At 44.2% G+C, this 17,243-nt stretch overlaps 1 protein-coding gene across 3 annotated transcripts in view; it reads right to left on the reverse strand.

Moving 5' to 3' along the window:
* The window catches only part of CCDC13 (coiled-coil domain containing 13), a 54,562-nt gene extending 39,065 nt beyond the window's left edge, over positions 1-15,497 (reverse strand). The window contains exons 1-2 of one of the 3 annotated variants that reach the window (XM_032594654.1): positions 15,415-15,497; positions 1,166-1,412 (exon numbers count right to left, since the gene is read on the reverse strand). In XM_032594654.1, coding sequence (XP_032450545.1) covers positions 1,166-1,386 — 221 coding nt within the window. In that variant the 5' untranslated portion in view covers positions 1,387-1,412; positions 15,415-15,497. Of the gene's footprint in view, positions 1-1,165; positions 2,547-15,414 lie in introns of those variants that run through there. The other 2 variants (XM_032594653.1, XM_032594655.1) reach the window with 2 other exon arrangements.
* Positions 15,498-17,243: the final 1,746 nt, after the last annotated feature.

A 17,243-nucleotide genomic window follows, 5' to 3' on the forward strand; every position in this document is an offset into this window, starting at 1 on the left:
GAGCCTAGGTCTCTAGGTTTCAGGTAAACCTGACAGAAATCCGAGCAGGTGGTTGGTTTTGTTCATCATGAGTTGTCTTGCAAGGTACTCTCCAGCACTTTAAAACACGAGAACCACATGATTGATGGGTCTGTGATCATTTCTACCGTGAGGCACAGAACAGGCTCCCTAGGGACAGTTGTGTGGGAAGTGAGTAAGTTATAGACGTTATAGGGAACGGTTATTATTAGTTAACAGCTGATATCATCATTACTGCTGTTATTCCATCAGTGGCTCGGGCCTCCACCAACCAGTTTCTCCAATTTGGGAAAAGATCATGTGGAAACATAGGTCTGGGGTTAACTTAGAGCTAATATCTCGGAGCCACAGGAACTTTTCCAATTATTGCACAACCTGTATGTTTTTCCCTATTAACATTTTTTAGTGGAACATTTTGAAAGTTGAGAAACCATAAAAAGTACCCATCTGAGGATGGGTAAGATAGATTCTGGGCCAAACCAGAAGCAAAGAGACAACTCAACAACTATTGTGGAGTTTTGGGTTTTTTTTTTTGTTGTTGTTGTTGTTTTTTTACTATCAGAGAATTTTGTTATCAATATAGACTTCTGCTTTGACAACCAGTATAAATCAACATGCACTGAATTTAAAACAAAATGAGAAGATTCCAGACTACTTTCAACCTTCTCACCAATGTGAAAAACCAAGGAACCCACCAAGAGCTTTCTTAGGACAGGTATGTTTATGGTTGTTATGTGTCAGGAAGGGGAATTGGCATAGGAGAACGATCTCAGATGAGAATTTGCAGCAATCATCATTTATGAACCATCAGAGTTAGCCAACCACCTCCTCAGAAACCCAAACACGGTTTTCATGAAAGAGAGACGGAATAAGAAAATCCAAGTGAATAAACTACACCCTGATGAGTTTCAAATTTTCAATTTGACTTTGAACAATTTTTATACACATTTCATACCAACTTATATCCACGGGAGCACAGATCTATCAGAGGCAAATCTTCAGTAACAACCTCTGTGTCAAAATCTCTGTGGCCCAACTTATATACACACATCTAGTCAACCTGATTGTCTAGCTGTCTGTAATCATTTCTCCCCCACCTTCTCTACCTCCCTCCAGTGCTCCCGGGAGGGTTCAAGTTTGCATTTACCTCTGCTCGAAGCTGTTTTTTGAGTTTTGCTCCCCAGCTTGGAGAAGGCTGAGGCCATCCGAGATCTCCAAGGGCTCTTTTTGGTCATCAACTTTGCTTTCGAGGCTCAGTTCCTTTTCCCTCTGTTTCTCCATCTGCTTCTGCAACCTTTTGTGCTGCATCTCCTGCATGGCCTTGAACTGGAGCCGCAAGGTGTCCCGTGCACCTTCATCTGCTGCCATCTTGCCCTAGGAGTAGGAAAAGAAGCCTGCGCAGAAGCAAACCCCAACAAGCACACATTTCCCAAGAGTACTCAGCACACAGTCAGCTCTGTCTACAGCCTCCAAGTCTGCAGTACCCTGCTTAGCCTTGTATGTATCCCTATGGAAGCCTGGAAGACCCAGCCTCACCTCAAATCCCCTGAAAGCCAAGGCTGAGCTGAACATCCTCCTCCTGCCCTGAATGTGCCACCAGACTGCTCCCCGTCGCTCAGACTCAACACTGCTCTCCTTCCTGTCTCCAAAAGCAATGGCTCTCCACACTGGCTGGATATTAGAATCTCCTAAGGGCTTCTAAAATATAACAAAGCTTGGACACATCCTTGAACCAATTAAATCCCAATTTCCAGGAGCGGGGTTCAGACATCATACTTTTTAAATTCTAAGTATAATTTACACATGGTAAAGTACATAAATCCTGAATGTACAGCTCAATGGACCATTACATAAGTATACATCCCTGGGGTGACCACCTGGATCAAGGTATAAGTACTTCCTGTCCCCAAGCAGACTATCTTGTACCCTCTCCAGGCAGTCATTCCCCCCAAGAAACCACTGTTCCAACCTCCGCCATTGAAGATGAGTTTTATGTTTTCTTTTTAATCTTTAAATTCTACCGAAGTATAAGTCATTGACAATAAAATAAGCCATTTTATGTGTGCAAATGAGTCTTGACAAACACATATACGTGTGTCAGCCACGAGCAGCAGCACTGTAGAACATTTCTATCACACCAGAAAGGTTCCTTTGTGCCCTTCTGCAGACAATCTCCCTGCCAGTCCCAGTCCCAGGCAAACTCTGATCTGCTTTTGATCCCTTACATTTTGTCTTTTCTAGAATTTCATATAACTGCAATCATACAGTAGGTAGCCTTTGTGGTTTGTTTTTGTTTTGTTTTGTTCGTGTGTGTGTGTGTGTGTGTGTGTGTGCTTAGCAGTACCTTTTGGAGATTTATTAATATTGTTGCATGCATCATTAGTTCATTCCTGCTTATTGTTGGGTAGTATCCCATCACATAGATATACCACAGTTTGTTCATATATTCACCTGTTATTGGACACCTGAGCTGTTTCCATTTTCAGCTATTATGAATAAAAACTGTTATAAACATTCATATACAAGAAAGTCTTTGTGTGAGCATATGTTTTTATTTCCCTTGGGCAAATACATAGAAGTGGAAATGCCAGCTTATATGGTAAATTTATGTTAGCTTTATAAGAAACTGCTAAATTGTTTTCTAGAGTGGCTGTAACATTTTACATTCCCACCGGCAGTGTTTGAGAGTTCCAGTTGCTCCATATCCTTGCCAGCACTTAGTATGGTCAGTCTAAATTTTAGTCTCTCTAGTGACTATGAAGTAGCATCTCAGTGTGGTTTTAATTTGCATTTCCCTGATATCAAATTATATCGAGCATCTTTTCCTGTGCTTACTGGCCATTTTCATATCTTCTTTTGTGACATGTCTATTGATATTTTTTGCCCATTTTTAAATCACGTTGTCTGCTTATTATTGAGTGGTCAGAGTTCCTCATACATTCTGGGTATTTTTGTCTACTTTTGAACTTCAGGTAAACAGAATAACAGAGCACGGACACTGGAATTTTTAAACGGCCTCCTCATGTCTGGTGTTAAGCACCCCTGCCTGAAACCAAACTGAAGTCACAACATCCACCCACCATCCAAGTAGTGATAAATCTTGTTGATCCTCCATAAATGTCTTTACATAAATGTTCGTGTATTTCCAGCCCCACTCTCATTATGCTCACGACCACCTCAGGGCATTTGTACTTGCCATTCCCTCTCCCTAGAATGCTCTCCCCCCAGACATCCACTTTACTCACTTCTTTCAAATGTCACTTTATCAGAGAAGTCTCTACACCATTCCATTGTGGAAAACTTTCTTATTCTCACTCCCCACACTCCTTACCCTGTTGTATCTTTCTCCACAGCACTTAGCTTCACCTGACACACTGTATGTTTATTGATTGCTTCTCTCCCTCTCTGCCAGTCCTACAATGGCAAGCACTATCTGATGTTCACTGTTGGATCCTCAGTGCCTAGAACAGGGCCTGGTGTGTAGCAGGCAGGAAATGAGTATTTGATGAACAAATGACAGATGGTTCTGTCCTAGGACTGTTCAAGCAGGTCCTTACTGCCCTGGCTGCCTTCTCCTTTTTCCTACTTGTAGTCTACCCTGCATTGGCTGAGGGAATACTTTATTTAAAGCACAGCTCTTAGCCTGACACACTCCTGCACCAAAGAACTTCAGCAGATGCCCATTAGCTGCAAAACCAAGTCCAAAGGCATTAAAGGTGTTGGGGGATTAAGCCTCTGTCTCTTCTTCCAGCCAACTTCCCCTTTCTTAAGGCCAGTTCTAGTCTCACCTTGCTGCTCTGTCCCTATATGTCCTTCTCCCCTAGACTTAAACCTTGCTGGTTCTCCCAGGCCCAGCACAAACACCACATCCTTTCCTGACCCCCCAGGAAGAACATGCTCCCTGCCTGACCACCCCCAGCTGCTCCAGCAACACCTTTCCACTGTACTTATCCGTACCCTGTCCTCAGGGGTGGTCCCAGAGCCTACACCCAGAGCTTCTTAAAGCTGTCTTAATATTGAATCTGCAGGGATACAATTCAAAAGTACTGATGTCCAGGCCCCAGTCCTGGAGGATTCAATCTAATTAGTCTGGGGTGGAGACCAGGCATGGGGCTGTGTTAGTGCTGCCCAGGTGGTTGGGATGTGCTGAGAACTGAGCCCACGGTATAGCCTTTGAGCCTGTCACAGCAAAAGAGGAGCTGCTGGTACCTTGGAATTCCTCACTAGGTAGCTCTGCCCTGTTAGAGGAACTATATAACCATAACTGTAACTATAACTATAACTATAACTATAACCATAACCATAACTATAACTATAACTATATCGCTCTGTCCTGTTAGAGGAATTAACTCAGCAAGTCTGGGTTGTCCACACCCTGCACATTCCAAAGGAAGGTTTGGCCCTTGACCTGCTCTGAAGGAGGTAACCTCTAAGTCTTAGGTATATCCTGCCTGGCAATAAAGCCTTTCTTTACCTGGGCTTGGGCCACTCAAGATGGCCTATGCTAACAATGTGATTTTATGATGGAGACCTTGGGCCATGCCATATCAGCTTTACCTCTGGAAGGGTGGGAAATTGAGTGACTAAGGTCAGCCATGTATGCAGTCAGCCATGCGTGTGTGACTGACCCCCAGTAAAACCCTGGACCCCAAGGCTTGGGTGAGCTTCCCTGGCTTGCAATGCTCCATGCATGTTGTCATGCATTGTTGCCGGGAGAAGCAAGCACCGTTCCTGAGACTCCACTGGGAGAGGACAACTGGAAGCTTGTGCCTTGTGTCTCCTGGACTCTGCCAAATGTGCCTTTTTCCTTTGCTGATTTTAATCTGTACTCTTTCATCAGAATTAACTGTATAACAGCTTTGCTGAGTTCTGTGAGTGCTTCTATCAAATCGTGGAAGCTCAGGATAGTCTTGGGGACCCTCAAACTACAGGAACCCCTGGACACCTCTGCTGAATGTGTGACAGCTATAGATAAGCCTCTGCTCAGACTTCATTAAAAAGCAGACAAGCAAAAGGGTTTTTACAGGGGGCTCAGTCACACAGGCACGGCTGACTGTCTGCACAGCTGACCATAGTCACTCAATTCCCCGTTCCATCTTTTGGGACACCTAGGGATATAATGTAACTTAACAATCAGACTCAATGTTATATAAACAGGAAAATCAGACTTTTTCTGTAAAGGGTCAGATAGTAAATATTTTAGGCTTTGTGGGCCATATGGTTTCTGTTACAAGTATTATATTCTGCTGTTGTAATGGAAAGCAGCAACAGACAAGACAGAAATGAGTGGGTGTGGCTGTGTTCCAATAAAACTTTATTACAAAAATAGGCAGTGAGCTGGATTTGGACTGTGGGCCTTAGTTTGCCAACCCAATTTAGGGGAATTTCACCTGAAAAAGTGCCTAGAGATTGAAGAAAACCCTATTGAGCCTACTATTTGAAAATGTAACTGGAGAGTTTAAAAATAAGTTTATCCTGTGATTCCCTATTTTTTGTAGATTATAAGAAGGGACCATCATATACTTCATTTTCCAAATTGGGTCACCTTGGAGACTGAAAGGAAGAGCTATTAATAATCATTCTAGGTCAACAGCAACTTGGAAAAGCAACTTGGAGGCTGTGACTAGCATATAAAACAGCGGTTCCCACCCCTGCTACACACTGAAAACACCCGGAGCTTTTAAGATACTGGTGCCTGGGTCCCCCACCCAGGGATCCTGATGTCATTGGTCAGGGTGCAGCCTGGATGTTGGACACTGCTGGTCTGGGCTACCATACAAGTAGCTTGGCCCAAGCTGAGACAGCACCTGAGTTTCAGGGTGAACTTGCTCTATACCAGCTGTGTGAGTTAGAAAGTTTCTAGGGGCACCTGGGTGGCTCAGTTGGTTAAGCGTCTGACTTCGGCTCAGGTCATGATCATGGTCCGTGAGTTCGAGCCCCGTGATGGGCCCTGTGCTGACGGCTCAGAGCCTGGAGCCTGCTTTGGATTCTGTGCCTCCCTCTCTCTCTGACCCTTCCCCCATTCATGCTCTGTCTCTCTCTGTCTCAAAAATAAATAAACATTAAAAAAAAAAGAAAGAAAGAAAATTTCTAGACCTCTTTGGGCCTCAATCCCTCTTCAGTAAGCAGGAGATGAGAAGGAGACCATAGATGTGCTGTAAGGGGCAAATGCAAATTGGGTGGTGGTGCATGAAGGTACTTTGTCAGCTATGCATGGTAGGAACAAAATACTATTTTTTTCTCCCTTTCTGGTGGTCTGTCTTGGGGAATCCCTTCCTCCTTCTCTTGCCCCACATACAGAGGCTTCCAGGCCCTCACAGTGATTCTTGTGACCCATTAGCAGAAAGCCTTCTTGGGCTACTGGGCCCACAGTGACCCAGCCCCATGACATAGCTCTCTCTAGCCTCCACAGCCACTCCTTCACATCACAAGGTCACCTCCTCTGCACCTTATCTCCTGCCCGCTCACTCCAATATTCCCCTGGTGCCTCCCCATCTCTCTGGCTGCCTGCCTCCCACCTTCCCTGGGCCTTGTCTGGGTACTTCTAACCTATACCGCACCTGATCATTTGGGATCTTTTTAAACCAGATCTGAGTGGCTCCTGCCTTTCCAAGACCCGGCCAGGACTCATGGAGGGCACTCTGGCTGGTCTGAGAGCTGCATCCATCCCACATTTTTCTTTAACTTGCTCAGAATGCTCCGTGAGGATTTGAATTTGTTGTCAACATTCAAACATCTGTAGGGGCACCTGGGTGGCTCAGTCGGTTAAGCGTCCGACCTCGGCTCAGGTCATGATCTCGCGGTCCGTGAGTTTGAGCCCTCTGTGCTGACTGCTCAGAGCCTGGAGCCTGTTTCAGATTCTGTGTCTCCCTCTCTCTCTGACCCTCCCCCGTTCATGCTCTGTCTCTGTCTCAAAAATAAATAAACGTTAAAAAAAATAAAAAAAAACATTCAAACATCTGTAGATTTCAAGTAAATCCAGATTTCCAGCTTCTTTTTGACAAGTTTACAGGTTTGGCCGTGCTGGGTCCCTAGCCTTACACGGACAGCAGCTTCTTAGCAGAAGGAGTTCCCTCTGGGCAGGCTATGCTCTTTCCACTCAACACCATCCCTACCACTCCCAGATGCTGCAGCCGGCACATCCACATCGGCTGTCTGGTATCGTTGCTTATAAATGGTGTTCTTTCTCTCACACCTGCTGGATTCACTCACTTGCATTTCCCATCAGTCCTTGAGGATGTTTGGTTTTGTAACTCCTCCCAGTGCTCAAGCCTGGAGGCATCTCAGAGGCTTGTTTCAGCCACTCTACCTTCCTGGGATGCCTTCCTCCCCAGGCTCTTCCCTCCTCGCCTCTCCTCTTTCCCCAAAACTCCTGTTTAGCTTGAAGATTCCCTGGAGACACTCTGCAGACTCCTAGAGTCCCTTGGGCATCCTTTGATCACTAAATTTACCTTAATGTATTATAATTATCTATGGCTTTATTTCTATTCCTTTTACTAAGAGGACTCTTAAGGGCAGGGATCTTAGGTCTTATTTCCTAATTTTCAGCATCTTTCCCAGAATGGGCCTTCAATTAATATTTTAGAATTGTCACTAAATATAGCAGGTGCTCAAAGATGAAAGAAAAAAAATGGATGAATGATACAGACAGCAAACTGGTAGTTGCCAAAGAGGAGGGGGTGGGAGACGGGTAAAATGGGGGAAAGGGAGTGGGAGTTACCGGCTTCTAGTTATAGAATGAATAAGTCACAGGATGAAAGGCACAGCATAGAGAATATAGTCAATGGTACTGCAACATTGCTGTAGGTGACAGATGGTGGCTACCCTCATTGTGGTGAGTACAGCATAACATAGAGATGTGGAATCACTATATTGTACACCTGAAACCATTGAAACATTGTGTGTAAACTCTACTTCAATTAAAAAAAATTTTTTTTAATGTTTATTTATTTTTGAGAGACAGAGCACAAGCAAGGGCGGGGCAGAGAGAGAGGGAAACACAGAATCCGAAGCAGGCTCCAGGCTCTGAGCTGTCAGCACAGAGCCCAATGCAGGGCTTAAACCCATGAACCATGTGATCATGACCTGAGCCAAAGTCAGACGCTTAACCTGAGCCACGCAGGTGCCCCTACTTCAATTTTTTTATATAAAAAAAAAACTTAAAAAATGAATGAGTAAATAAATGAATAAAGAATAACTTGTAGGGGCGCCTGGGTGGCTCAGTCGGTCGAGCATCCGACTTCGGCTCAGGTCATGATCTCATGGGATGATAATCGTTATATACTTCACAGGGTGGCTGTAGGGATTAAATGAGAGAATGCATGGAAAGTGTGTATTACAGTGCCTGGCATGTGACCACTCCTGACAGTTTAGCTATTATCATCTCTCTCATCATATGAGATGGGGTGTCCTCAACCCAGTCAAGTCTGTGGGAGACAGACAGCATGTCTGCACCGACGGGGCACCTTTGGTCTACATCAGCCGCCAGGGCATTAGCATCTGCTCTGTCAGGGATTTGGATGTCGTTGGTCTGGGCTGTGGCCTGGGCATCTGTCTATTTTTATTTATATTTTAAATTTTATTTATTTTTTGCATCTATTTTTAAAGTGTCCCAGGTGAGTCTAATGATGAGTGAGGCCTGAGAATAAGGGGGGGCAGGTGCTCTGAGAGGCTGGAAAAACCTGCAGGAGAGGGAGGCACTGAGTCAGCCTGAAGTTGAGTGCTAAAGAATCTGGCTCCAGTGGAAGAAGAGGGCGCCAGGGGTGGGGGGCAGAGGGCTGTCCTGTCAAAAGAGAGCATTTGCAGAGAGAATGTGATGAGTGTGGGGAATCGAGAAAGGCTCAGGATGGACAGAGGGCAGCGCAGAGGTTTGGGGAGGGACTGGAAAGAAGGCCTTATCTGGCTCAACTAAGGAGCCTGAACTTCAACCTGAAGATGATGGGGATGTTTAGAGGATGCACACAGGATCGCACCTGCATTTTGTGAAGCTGGAGGCAAAGGGGCCTAGTTGGGAGGATGCTTCCGGGAAGGAACGTGGTCCTAAATCAAGGCTGCGGCAGTGGGGATGGAGAATGGGGAACGGGAATGATGCCGAAATGGAAGAAATGTGAGGCAAGTGAGCAGGAGAGAAGGAGAGGGGAGTCTAGAAGGTTTGGGTTTGAATGGCTGGGGAGATGGTTATTCCAGGCAGAGGAGTTTTCCAAGCTGCTAGCAAGCCCAGTCCCAGGCACTGCTGAGTTTGAGACTCCCTAGGCTTTCCACATGGAGATGCTGGGTGGGCCTGGGGCTCGGAAGGGCAGCCTGACCTGGGGCCTCAGGTGGCCAAGACAGGGGTGTGGACAAAGCACTATGGGGAAAGGGTGAGCAGGAGGCTAGGTAGGAGGTGGGAGAGAGAAGGGGAAGATGGAGGAAGAAAAGATGCTGGGAGCAGATAAGAGGTGAGCAGATATTCCTAGGCAGAGAGGGGAACAGATGGGTGAGTCTGAAGAAAGAAGAGGCAGGGTGGACTGATCAGGGCGGAGGCTGGGGTGGCAGGAAGCTGCAGATAGGGGCAACTGAAGGGTGGATGCCAGGAACCTTCTGAGATGGGCCCTGACCACATTCTTCTTTCCCTTCCTAAACAATTTAATTGCGAATGGTGTGAGAAAGTGGTCTAGTTTCAACCTTCTGCATGTTGCTGTCCAGTTCTCCCAGCACCATTGGATGTTCTTTCCTGCTTTGTCAAAGATTAGTTGGCCATACGTTTGTGGGTCTAGTTCTGGGGTTTCTATTCTATTCCATTGGTCTATGTGTCTGGTTTTGTGCCATTTAATTGCGAATCAAGGTAGATCCTTGACCAAAGACAACATGGATCTAAGCAGGCGATGCTGATTCCCAGGAAACAGAAAGGAAAACTTTTACTTTTGAAAAACAAAAGAAGTAATGCTAAAGCTAAATTTTTCAAAACACCCGTTGGCCCTGCCTGATTCCTGACTACTTCATGACAGTGTGGTTGGTGTATATTGAAAGCAGGAACAAAGATATGCCTGCCGTTTATATTTGGGGGGGGTCCAGATGAAAGACTGGAAGACTTTCTGTCACCTTCCACCTACCCTCACGGTATAGAAACTGTCATGTTCATCTCTGAATCTTGTCTCTGCAGCACAAGGCAGCATGGGTATGCAGTGGGTGCTAAATGAACATTCATGCCATGAATGAATAAAGGAACCACAGCAGCAATTTCGGCTTTAGAGCAAACAGCACTAAAGACACTCAACTTGATTTCCTTTGCTCGTGTAGGATGTGGGTCAGAAGATCATTCGGCAAATATTTATTGGCATGTGAATAGCTCTCTCCTCATGGAGTTTCTAGTCTGGTGGAGGAGACAGACATTGATCAAATGATCACATAAAAAAGCATAAAATGATAATTGTGATGTTCTGAAGGAGATACATAGTGCTGATAGTCTCTATCAGAGAGTTTGATGTAGCCTGGGGGAATCCAGGAGAGCAATCCCAAGGAAGTGAGCTGCGACCGGAAGTACGAGTAGGAGTTAAGTAGAGGAAGAGCATTTGGGACAGAGGCACAGCATGTGTAAAGGCTCTGTGGCAAAATGAAAAATGGCAATGCCTCTAATGATCAGTGCCCTCTACTCCCCCTGCATAGGTAATCAATCCATCAGCAAATTCTCTTGGTCTACATTCAGAATATACCCAGAATCTGAACACTTCCCACCTCTTGATCCTTACTGTAGCCTCCTAATTCATGTCCATACATCTGCCCTTGCCCTCCACCCCATGGTCTTTTCTCAACACATCAGCCAGAGAAACCCTGTTAGTAGGTAAGTCGGACCATGCTCACCTCAGCATAAAAACAGGGCCCAGTGTAATCTGGTTCCTCTTGCAAACCATCTTTCATTATCAAGAATGCATCAAACTCACAGACTTCCACGCTGGCTGTTCCTCTGCTGAAATGTTCTTCCCAGGATATTTACATTTAGTTCCAGGATTTTTGTTGTTTTTGTTGATTCTTTGGGATTATCTACATAGACAATCAGGTCATCTGAGAACAAGACAGTTTTATTTCTTCCTTTTCAACCTGTAATGGTTACTTTTCCTCTCTCATTGCCAGACAAGTAGACAGGTGTCTACTCAAAGGGGATGTTTTCAGGGAGACCTTCCCTGACCACCCTACCTAATAATGCATTCCCTTCCCTTGCTTCCACCCCTTGAACTCCCTCTCCCCTGCCCAGATTTATTTTTCTCCATCACATTTCTCACCATCTGATACACAGAACATTTTACCTACTTATCACCTATGTTCTCCAACTACCTTGTAAGCTAAGAGTGTACATTTTAATCTATTTTGTTCATTACTGTACTGCAGACCTGTAACGGTATTTAGCACACGGTAGGTGCTCAGTAAACATTTCTGGAACAAATGAATGAATTTGATGTCCCTTGGTCCAACCATCTTTGGTAACCAGCTGCTGTATCTGTGAATATGCTACTCGCATGTAATTGTAACAAATGTTTAGAAAGCGTTTCTTTAAAATCCATCTTAATAACGTTTGTGCCTTCTACATGTGGTGCTCTGAGGGCATGACCAGTCGTCTTGCTACTTGCTCTGGACTTGAGTAGTAGAAGCAAAGGTGCAGAGGGTTTCAAAGGTTAAAGCTGAGCAGAAACTTCTGACCTGTAGAGAGTTTTAGAAGTTATCATTCCTATCCTCACAATAAGAAAAAGATCTAAACTAAAAATCAACAACTGAAAATCAGTGGAACTTAGAATCCTTAGACAATTGAGGTCACAGGGCAAAGTACTGCCCTGAATATTGGAGAGTCAGGCGAATACAGAGAATCACAGTTTACTGGAGCAGAAGCCTGCAGCTAGAGTCAATATCGGTAGAAACACTAATCTCTACCTGATGAATTGCTGACGACCCTGTGTGGCTTAGGTTGCAGTTTTAAAACTCCTCGGGGTTCAGCCCTCATAGTTTTGTGATTTTTATCTCCAGGAACCCTACCAGATTCTCGCTGTGAAAAACAGAGGGAAATCTGCTCCTGTTTCTGACCAACGGAAGAGGAAAAGTAACAAAGATTGGAAAGAAAAAAAATCAAACTGTCTTCTTCTCAGATGACATGATTGTTTATGTAGAAAATCTCAGAGAATCAATAACAAAAACAAAATCCTGGAACCAATAAGCAATTGTAGCAAGGTCGTGGGACAGAGGTTAATATACAACAGTCGATTGCTTTTCTACCTACCAGCAAAGAGCACCTAGAAATTGAAATTTAAATGCAACACCATCTACATTCACATTAAACCATGGAGCTACTTGAGTATACATCTAACATGTATATGTAAATATGTAGACGTACATAAATGTATGCATATAAAAAATATATGTATATAAGTATATGTAAAAAATCTGTATGAGGAAAACTAGAAAACTCTGATGAAAAGAAATCAAAGAAGAACTAAATAAATATTCCATGTTCATGGACAGGAAGACTCAATACTGTTAATAATGTCAATTCTTCCCAACTTGATCTGTAGTTGCAACTATAGGTCCCAATCAAAACCCCAGCAAGTTAATTTGTGGATACTAACAAAGTGACTCTAAAGTTTATATGAAAAGGCCTAGAATAGCCAACACAATATTGAAGGAGAAGAACAAAACTGGAGGACTAATGCTACCCAACTTTAAGACTTCCTATAAAGCTATAGAAATTAAAACAGTGTGGTATTGGGGAAGGAACACACAAATAGATCAATGGAACAGAACATAGAGAGCCCAGAAATAGACCCAGACAAATAGATTCAACTGATCTTTGAAATGAAGCAAAGGAAATTCAATGAAGAAAAAAGTCTTTTTAACAAATGGTGTTGGAACCACTGGACATCATGTGCAACAAAATAAATCTAGACACAGACCTTACACCTTGCACAAAATTACATCAAAATGGGTCATAGACCTAAATGTAAAATGTAAATGTAAAACTAAAAAACCACTAGAAGGGGCGCCTGGGTGGCTCAGTCGGTTGGGCGGCCGACTTCGGCTCAGGTCATGATCTCACAGTCAGTGAGTTCAAGCCCCGCATCGGGCTCTGTGCTGACGGCTCGGAGCCTGGAGCCTGTTTCAGATTCTGTGTCTCCCTCTCTCTGACCCTCCCCCGTTCATGCTCTGTCTCTCTCTGTCTCAAAAATAAATAAATGTTAAAAAAATTAAAAAAAAAAATAAAAAACCACTAGAAGATAATATAGGAAAAAATCTAGATGGTCTTGGGTTTGGCAATGAGTTCTAAGATACGATACCAAAAGCACGATCCATGAAAGAAAAAAACTGATAAGTTGGACTTCATTAAAATTAAAAACTTCTGCTCCGCAAAAGACACTGTTAAGAGAATGAAAAGACAAGCCACAGTCTAGAAGAAAAACTTTGACTGCAGAACACATATCTGATAAGGGACTGTATCCAAAATATACAAAAGAACTCTTAAATTCAACAATATGACAACCCAATCAAAAAGGGAGCAAAAGATCTGAACATACATTTCACCAAAGAAGATATATAGATGGCAAATAAGCATATGAAAAGATGTTCAGTATCATATGTCATTAGGGAATTGCAAATTAAAACAACAATGTGATACTACACACCTATTAGAATGGCTAAAATCCAAAACACTGACAACAGTAAATGTTGGTAAGGATATGAAGCAGCAGAAAATCTTATTCATTGCTGGTGGGAACACAAAATGGTACAGCTATTTTGGAAGACAGTTTGGCAGTTTCTTGCAAAGCCAACCATGTCGTACCAAATGATCCAACAATCATTATTTACCCAAATGATTTGAAAACTTGTGTCTACACGAAAACCTGTAAGTGAATATTTATAGTAGCTTTATGCGTAATTACCTAAAATAAAGAGCAACCAAGATATCCTTCAATATGGGAATAAATAAACCGGTACAACTATACAAGGGAATGCTATTTAGGGATGAAAAGAAATGCGTTATCAAGCCATGAAAAAACATGAAGGAAAGTTAAATGCATGTTGCTAAGTGAAGAAGCCAGTGTGGAAAGGCTACATTCTGTATGATTCCAAGTGTATGACATTCTTAAAAAGGCAAAACTGTAGAGAAGTAAAAAGATCAGTGGTTGCCAGGGGTTGGGGAGAGGGGAGGAGGGATGAACAGTGGAGTACAGGGGGTTTTCAGGGGAGTGAAACTTTTCTGTAGGATACTTTAATGGTGGATACATGATATTATGCATTTGGCAAAATCCATAGAACTGTACAACACACACACACACACACACACACACAACCCATTAATGTAAACCATGGACTTTTTAACTTAATAATAACAGATAGCTTTATCAGTGGTAACAACTAATATGCAACACCAATGCAAGATGTTAATAGTGGGGAAAGGGAGGAGGAGTATATAGGAACTCTCTGTATTTTCTGTTCGGTGTTTCTGTAAATCTAAAACTGCTCTAAGAAATAAAGCCTATTAATTAGTTTTTGTTTTTGTTTTTAAGTTAGGGCTAAGTCTACATGGAAGGAAGTCTGGCTCAGGAAAGACTGGCAGCCAAGGGCTGGGGAGAGTGGCACCCATCCATTACTTTACTTTCTGTAGCAAAGCAAAGATCCCAGAGGACAGAGACCAGTGACGAAGGGCTGAGGCCCCTTCCAGGCATGAGCCTCCTCTGGCCCTACCAGACTCCGTCTCGCCCCCCCCCCCACCCCGCCTTTATTATGTTAGCCTAGTGTATTCCTAGCAACAGCCTAGGGTCCTGGGGGTGGAGAGGAGAAGCCCAAGAGATTGGGCGCCCTGTACACCGACTGTCTCAGGTAGCATCAATGCACGGATCGGTTTGAGGTGGGGTGGGGTGCAAATGTCTGGTTCCCCGGGCGGGAGTCCCGCTCTGAGGGGACTCTCTCCTCGGCTCGGCCCCGTGGGGGGAGGGGGGGGGTCTGGCCCTGACTCGGGAATATGCTGGAAGTGGATGCCACCAAGTCGCGTAGTTCCCATTCCGCCTCTCGGTACTTGTGCGGCAGGGCTCCGTAGCAGATACCAGGACAGTGCGCTGGTCAGACGGACCTGGGCCGGACTTCTGACCATGCCACCTGCTGTGTGACTGTGGGCAGGTGACCCACCCTCCGAACCTCACTAACCCCTGTACTGCATGGGAACTACGTGTCTGCCTGGAGAGGGAAGAGGGCTGTATGTGGAGACTCACAGAATGAAGTGGGGCGAGACGTCGCTCGCCACGCGTGCAGGGAGGGTCAGGCCAGGGGCAGGTCAGGGCGCCCGGGCGAGCGCGTGCGCTCCGGCGCGGCTCCGGACCCCCCAGTGGCTGTGGGCTCCCCCGGCTTCTGCCTGGGACTTCCGTCCTTCCCCACACTTACAGCGGTCACTGCGCTCCTCACTTAAATTTAGGGCCGCAGCGGCTCTGTCTCCTCTGGACGCCAGCACGCGCTGCCCCAACAACCGTCACCAGGGAAACCAGAAACGCTCTATAAGTGACGTCACCACGTGTCTACGGAGGCCGAGCGGGCGCCCGGAGTTGGAAAAGTGAAGAAGGCGGTGGTGGGGCGGGTTGAAGCAGTTTGGGGAAAAGAGCGGTGGGCTGGGTGGGAAGAGGCTTCCTGTGCCTGAGACTTTAAAGTTGGCTCAGTCGTCCGATTCTGGAAGGTAGGTTTTAAAAGTTTCGTGGGCCAAGCATTCTACGCAGAGATACACAGCCCTGCAAGAGAGTTGAAAAGTGAATGGCCCACCACGAAATTTGACACGTTCACAAAGTCTTTGGAAAATGCTGGGGAGGGGCACTTGGGTGGCCCAGTCGGTTAAGCGGCTGACTTAGGTTCAGGTCATGATCTCACAGTTGTTGAGTTCCAGCCCCGCATCAGGCTCTGTGCTAACAGTTTGGGGAGCCTGGAGCCTGTGTCTTCGGATTTTGTGTCTCTCACTCTCTCTGCCCCTCTCCGCTCACACTCTGGTTCTCTCTTTCAAAAATAAATAAACATTAAAAAAGAAAAAAATGTGGGGGAAAATTGTGGTAGTGAAAAAAGCAGAATAGTAATTGCTAAATAAACGTGTTTTTTTTTTTTTTTTCAAACAGAAACAAGTCTGGGAGGAATATATAGAAATATTTTTTTAAAATGGTTATTTTGGGGTGGTGAAGTTACAATGCTGTTTTTATTTTTGCACCTTTGGGCATGTTAAAAATAATGAACATGGTCTATTTTCATCGTGGAAAAACACTTGTTTTTGTTTTTTTTTTAAGTCACTGCCCAATATAAGTCGCTACTATATTCAGGACTATATGCAAGTGGGAGGCAAATTTATATGAAAGAAGATTCAAGGATGCTTTCTAAATATTTATTCAGGCCTTTATAATTTGAAAATCTTCAGACATGTCATAGTTGCTTTTCTTGCTTTTTCTCCCCCCATGAGGCATTCACCCTCAGAGACCTGCATGGACATGTGGCACCAGACCACCTTTTGCAACATCAACCAGAAGAATATTGACAGGATATAATCCATCTATCTTTTCATGTTTTATTTGTATTCATGTTTCTGGTGTATTTTCTTCTATTCGATTTTACAACATTGGTGGTAGTTTGCATATCCACCACCACAGTCAGGATATTGAACCTTCATTCACCGCAAGGATCCCTCTCGGGCTTTTATAACCACACTCACATCCCTTTCCCACCTTCCAGTCCCTAAACCCTGGTAACCACTGATCTGTCTTTTCTAAAATGTTGTCATTTCAACAATGTTATATAAATACACAGTATCTAACTTTTGGGGACTGACTTTTTTACCCAGAATAATTCTTTGGAAATTCATCCAAGTTGTTTTGTGTATCAATACTCTGTTCCTTTTTATTCTGAGTAGCTTTCTACGGTATGGATATGCCAGTTTAACCATTCACCCACTGAAAGACTTCTAGGCTGTTTCCAGTTTGGGGACATTACAAATAAAGCTGATACAAACATTCATGTACAGTTTTGTATATGAATTTTTCATGTACAGTTTGGCTAAGGAATATAAAATGGTGCGGCCTCTATAAAAAAGTTTGTCAGTTCCTCAAGAAGTTAAAATGATCCAGGAATTTCACTTCTGGATATATACCCAAAATATGAAAGCAGGGACTCAAACAGATATTTGTACACCCATGTTCAAATTTTTTTTTTCAACGTTTATTTATTTTTGGGACAGAGAGAGACAG

Source organism: Lynx canadensis, chromosome C2, assembly GCF_007474595.2.
Source record: "Lynx canadensis isolate LIC74 chromosome C2, mLynCan4.pri.v2, whole genome shotgun sequence".
In the NCBI taxonomy this organism is placed as follows: Eukaryota; Metazoa; Chordata; class Mammalia; order Carnivora; family Felidae; genus Lynx; species Lynx canadensis.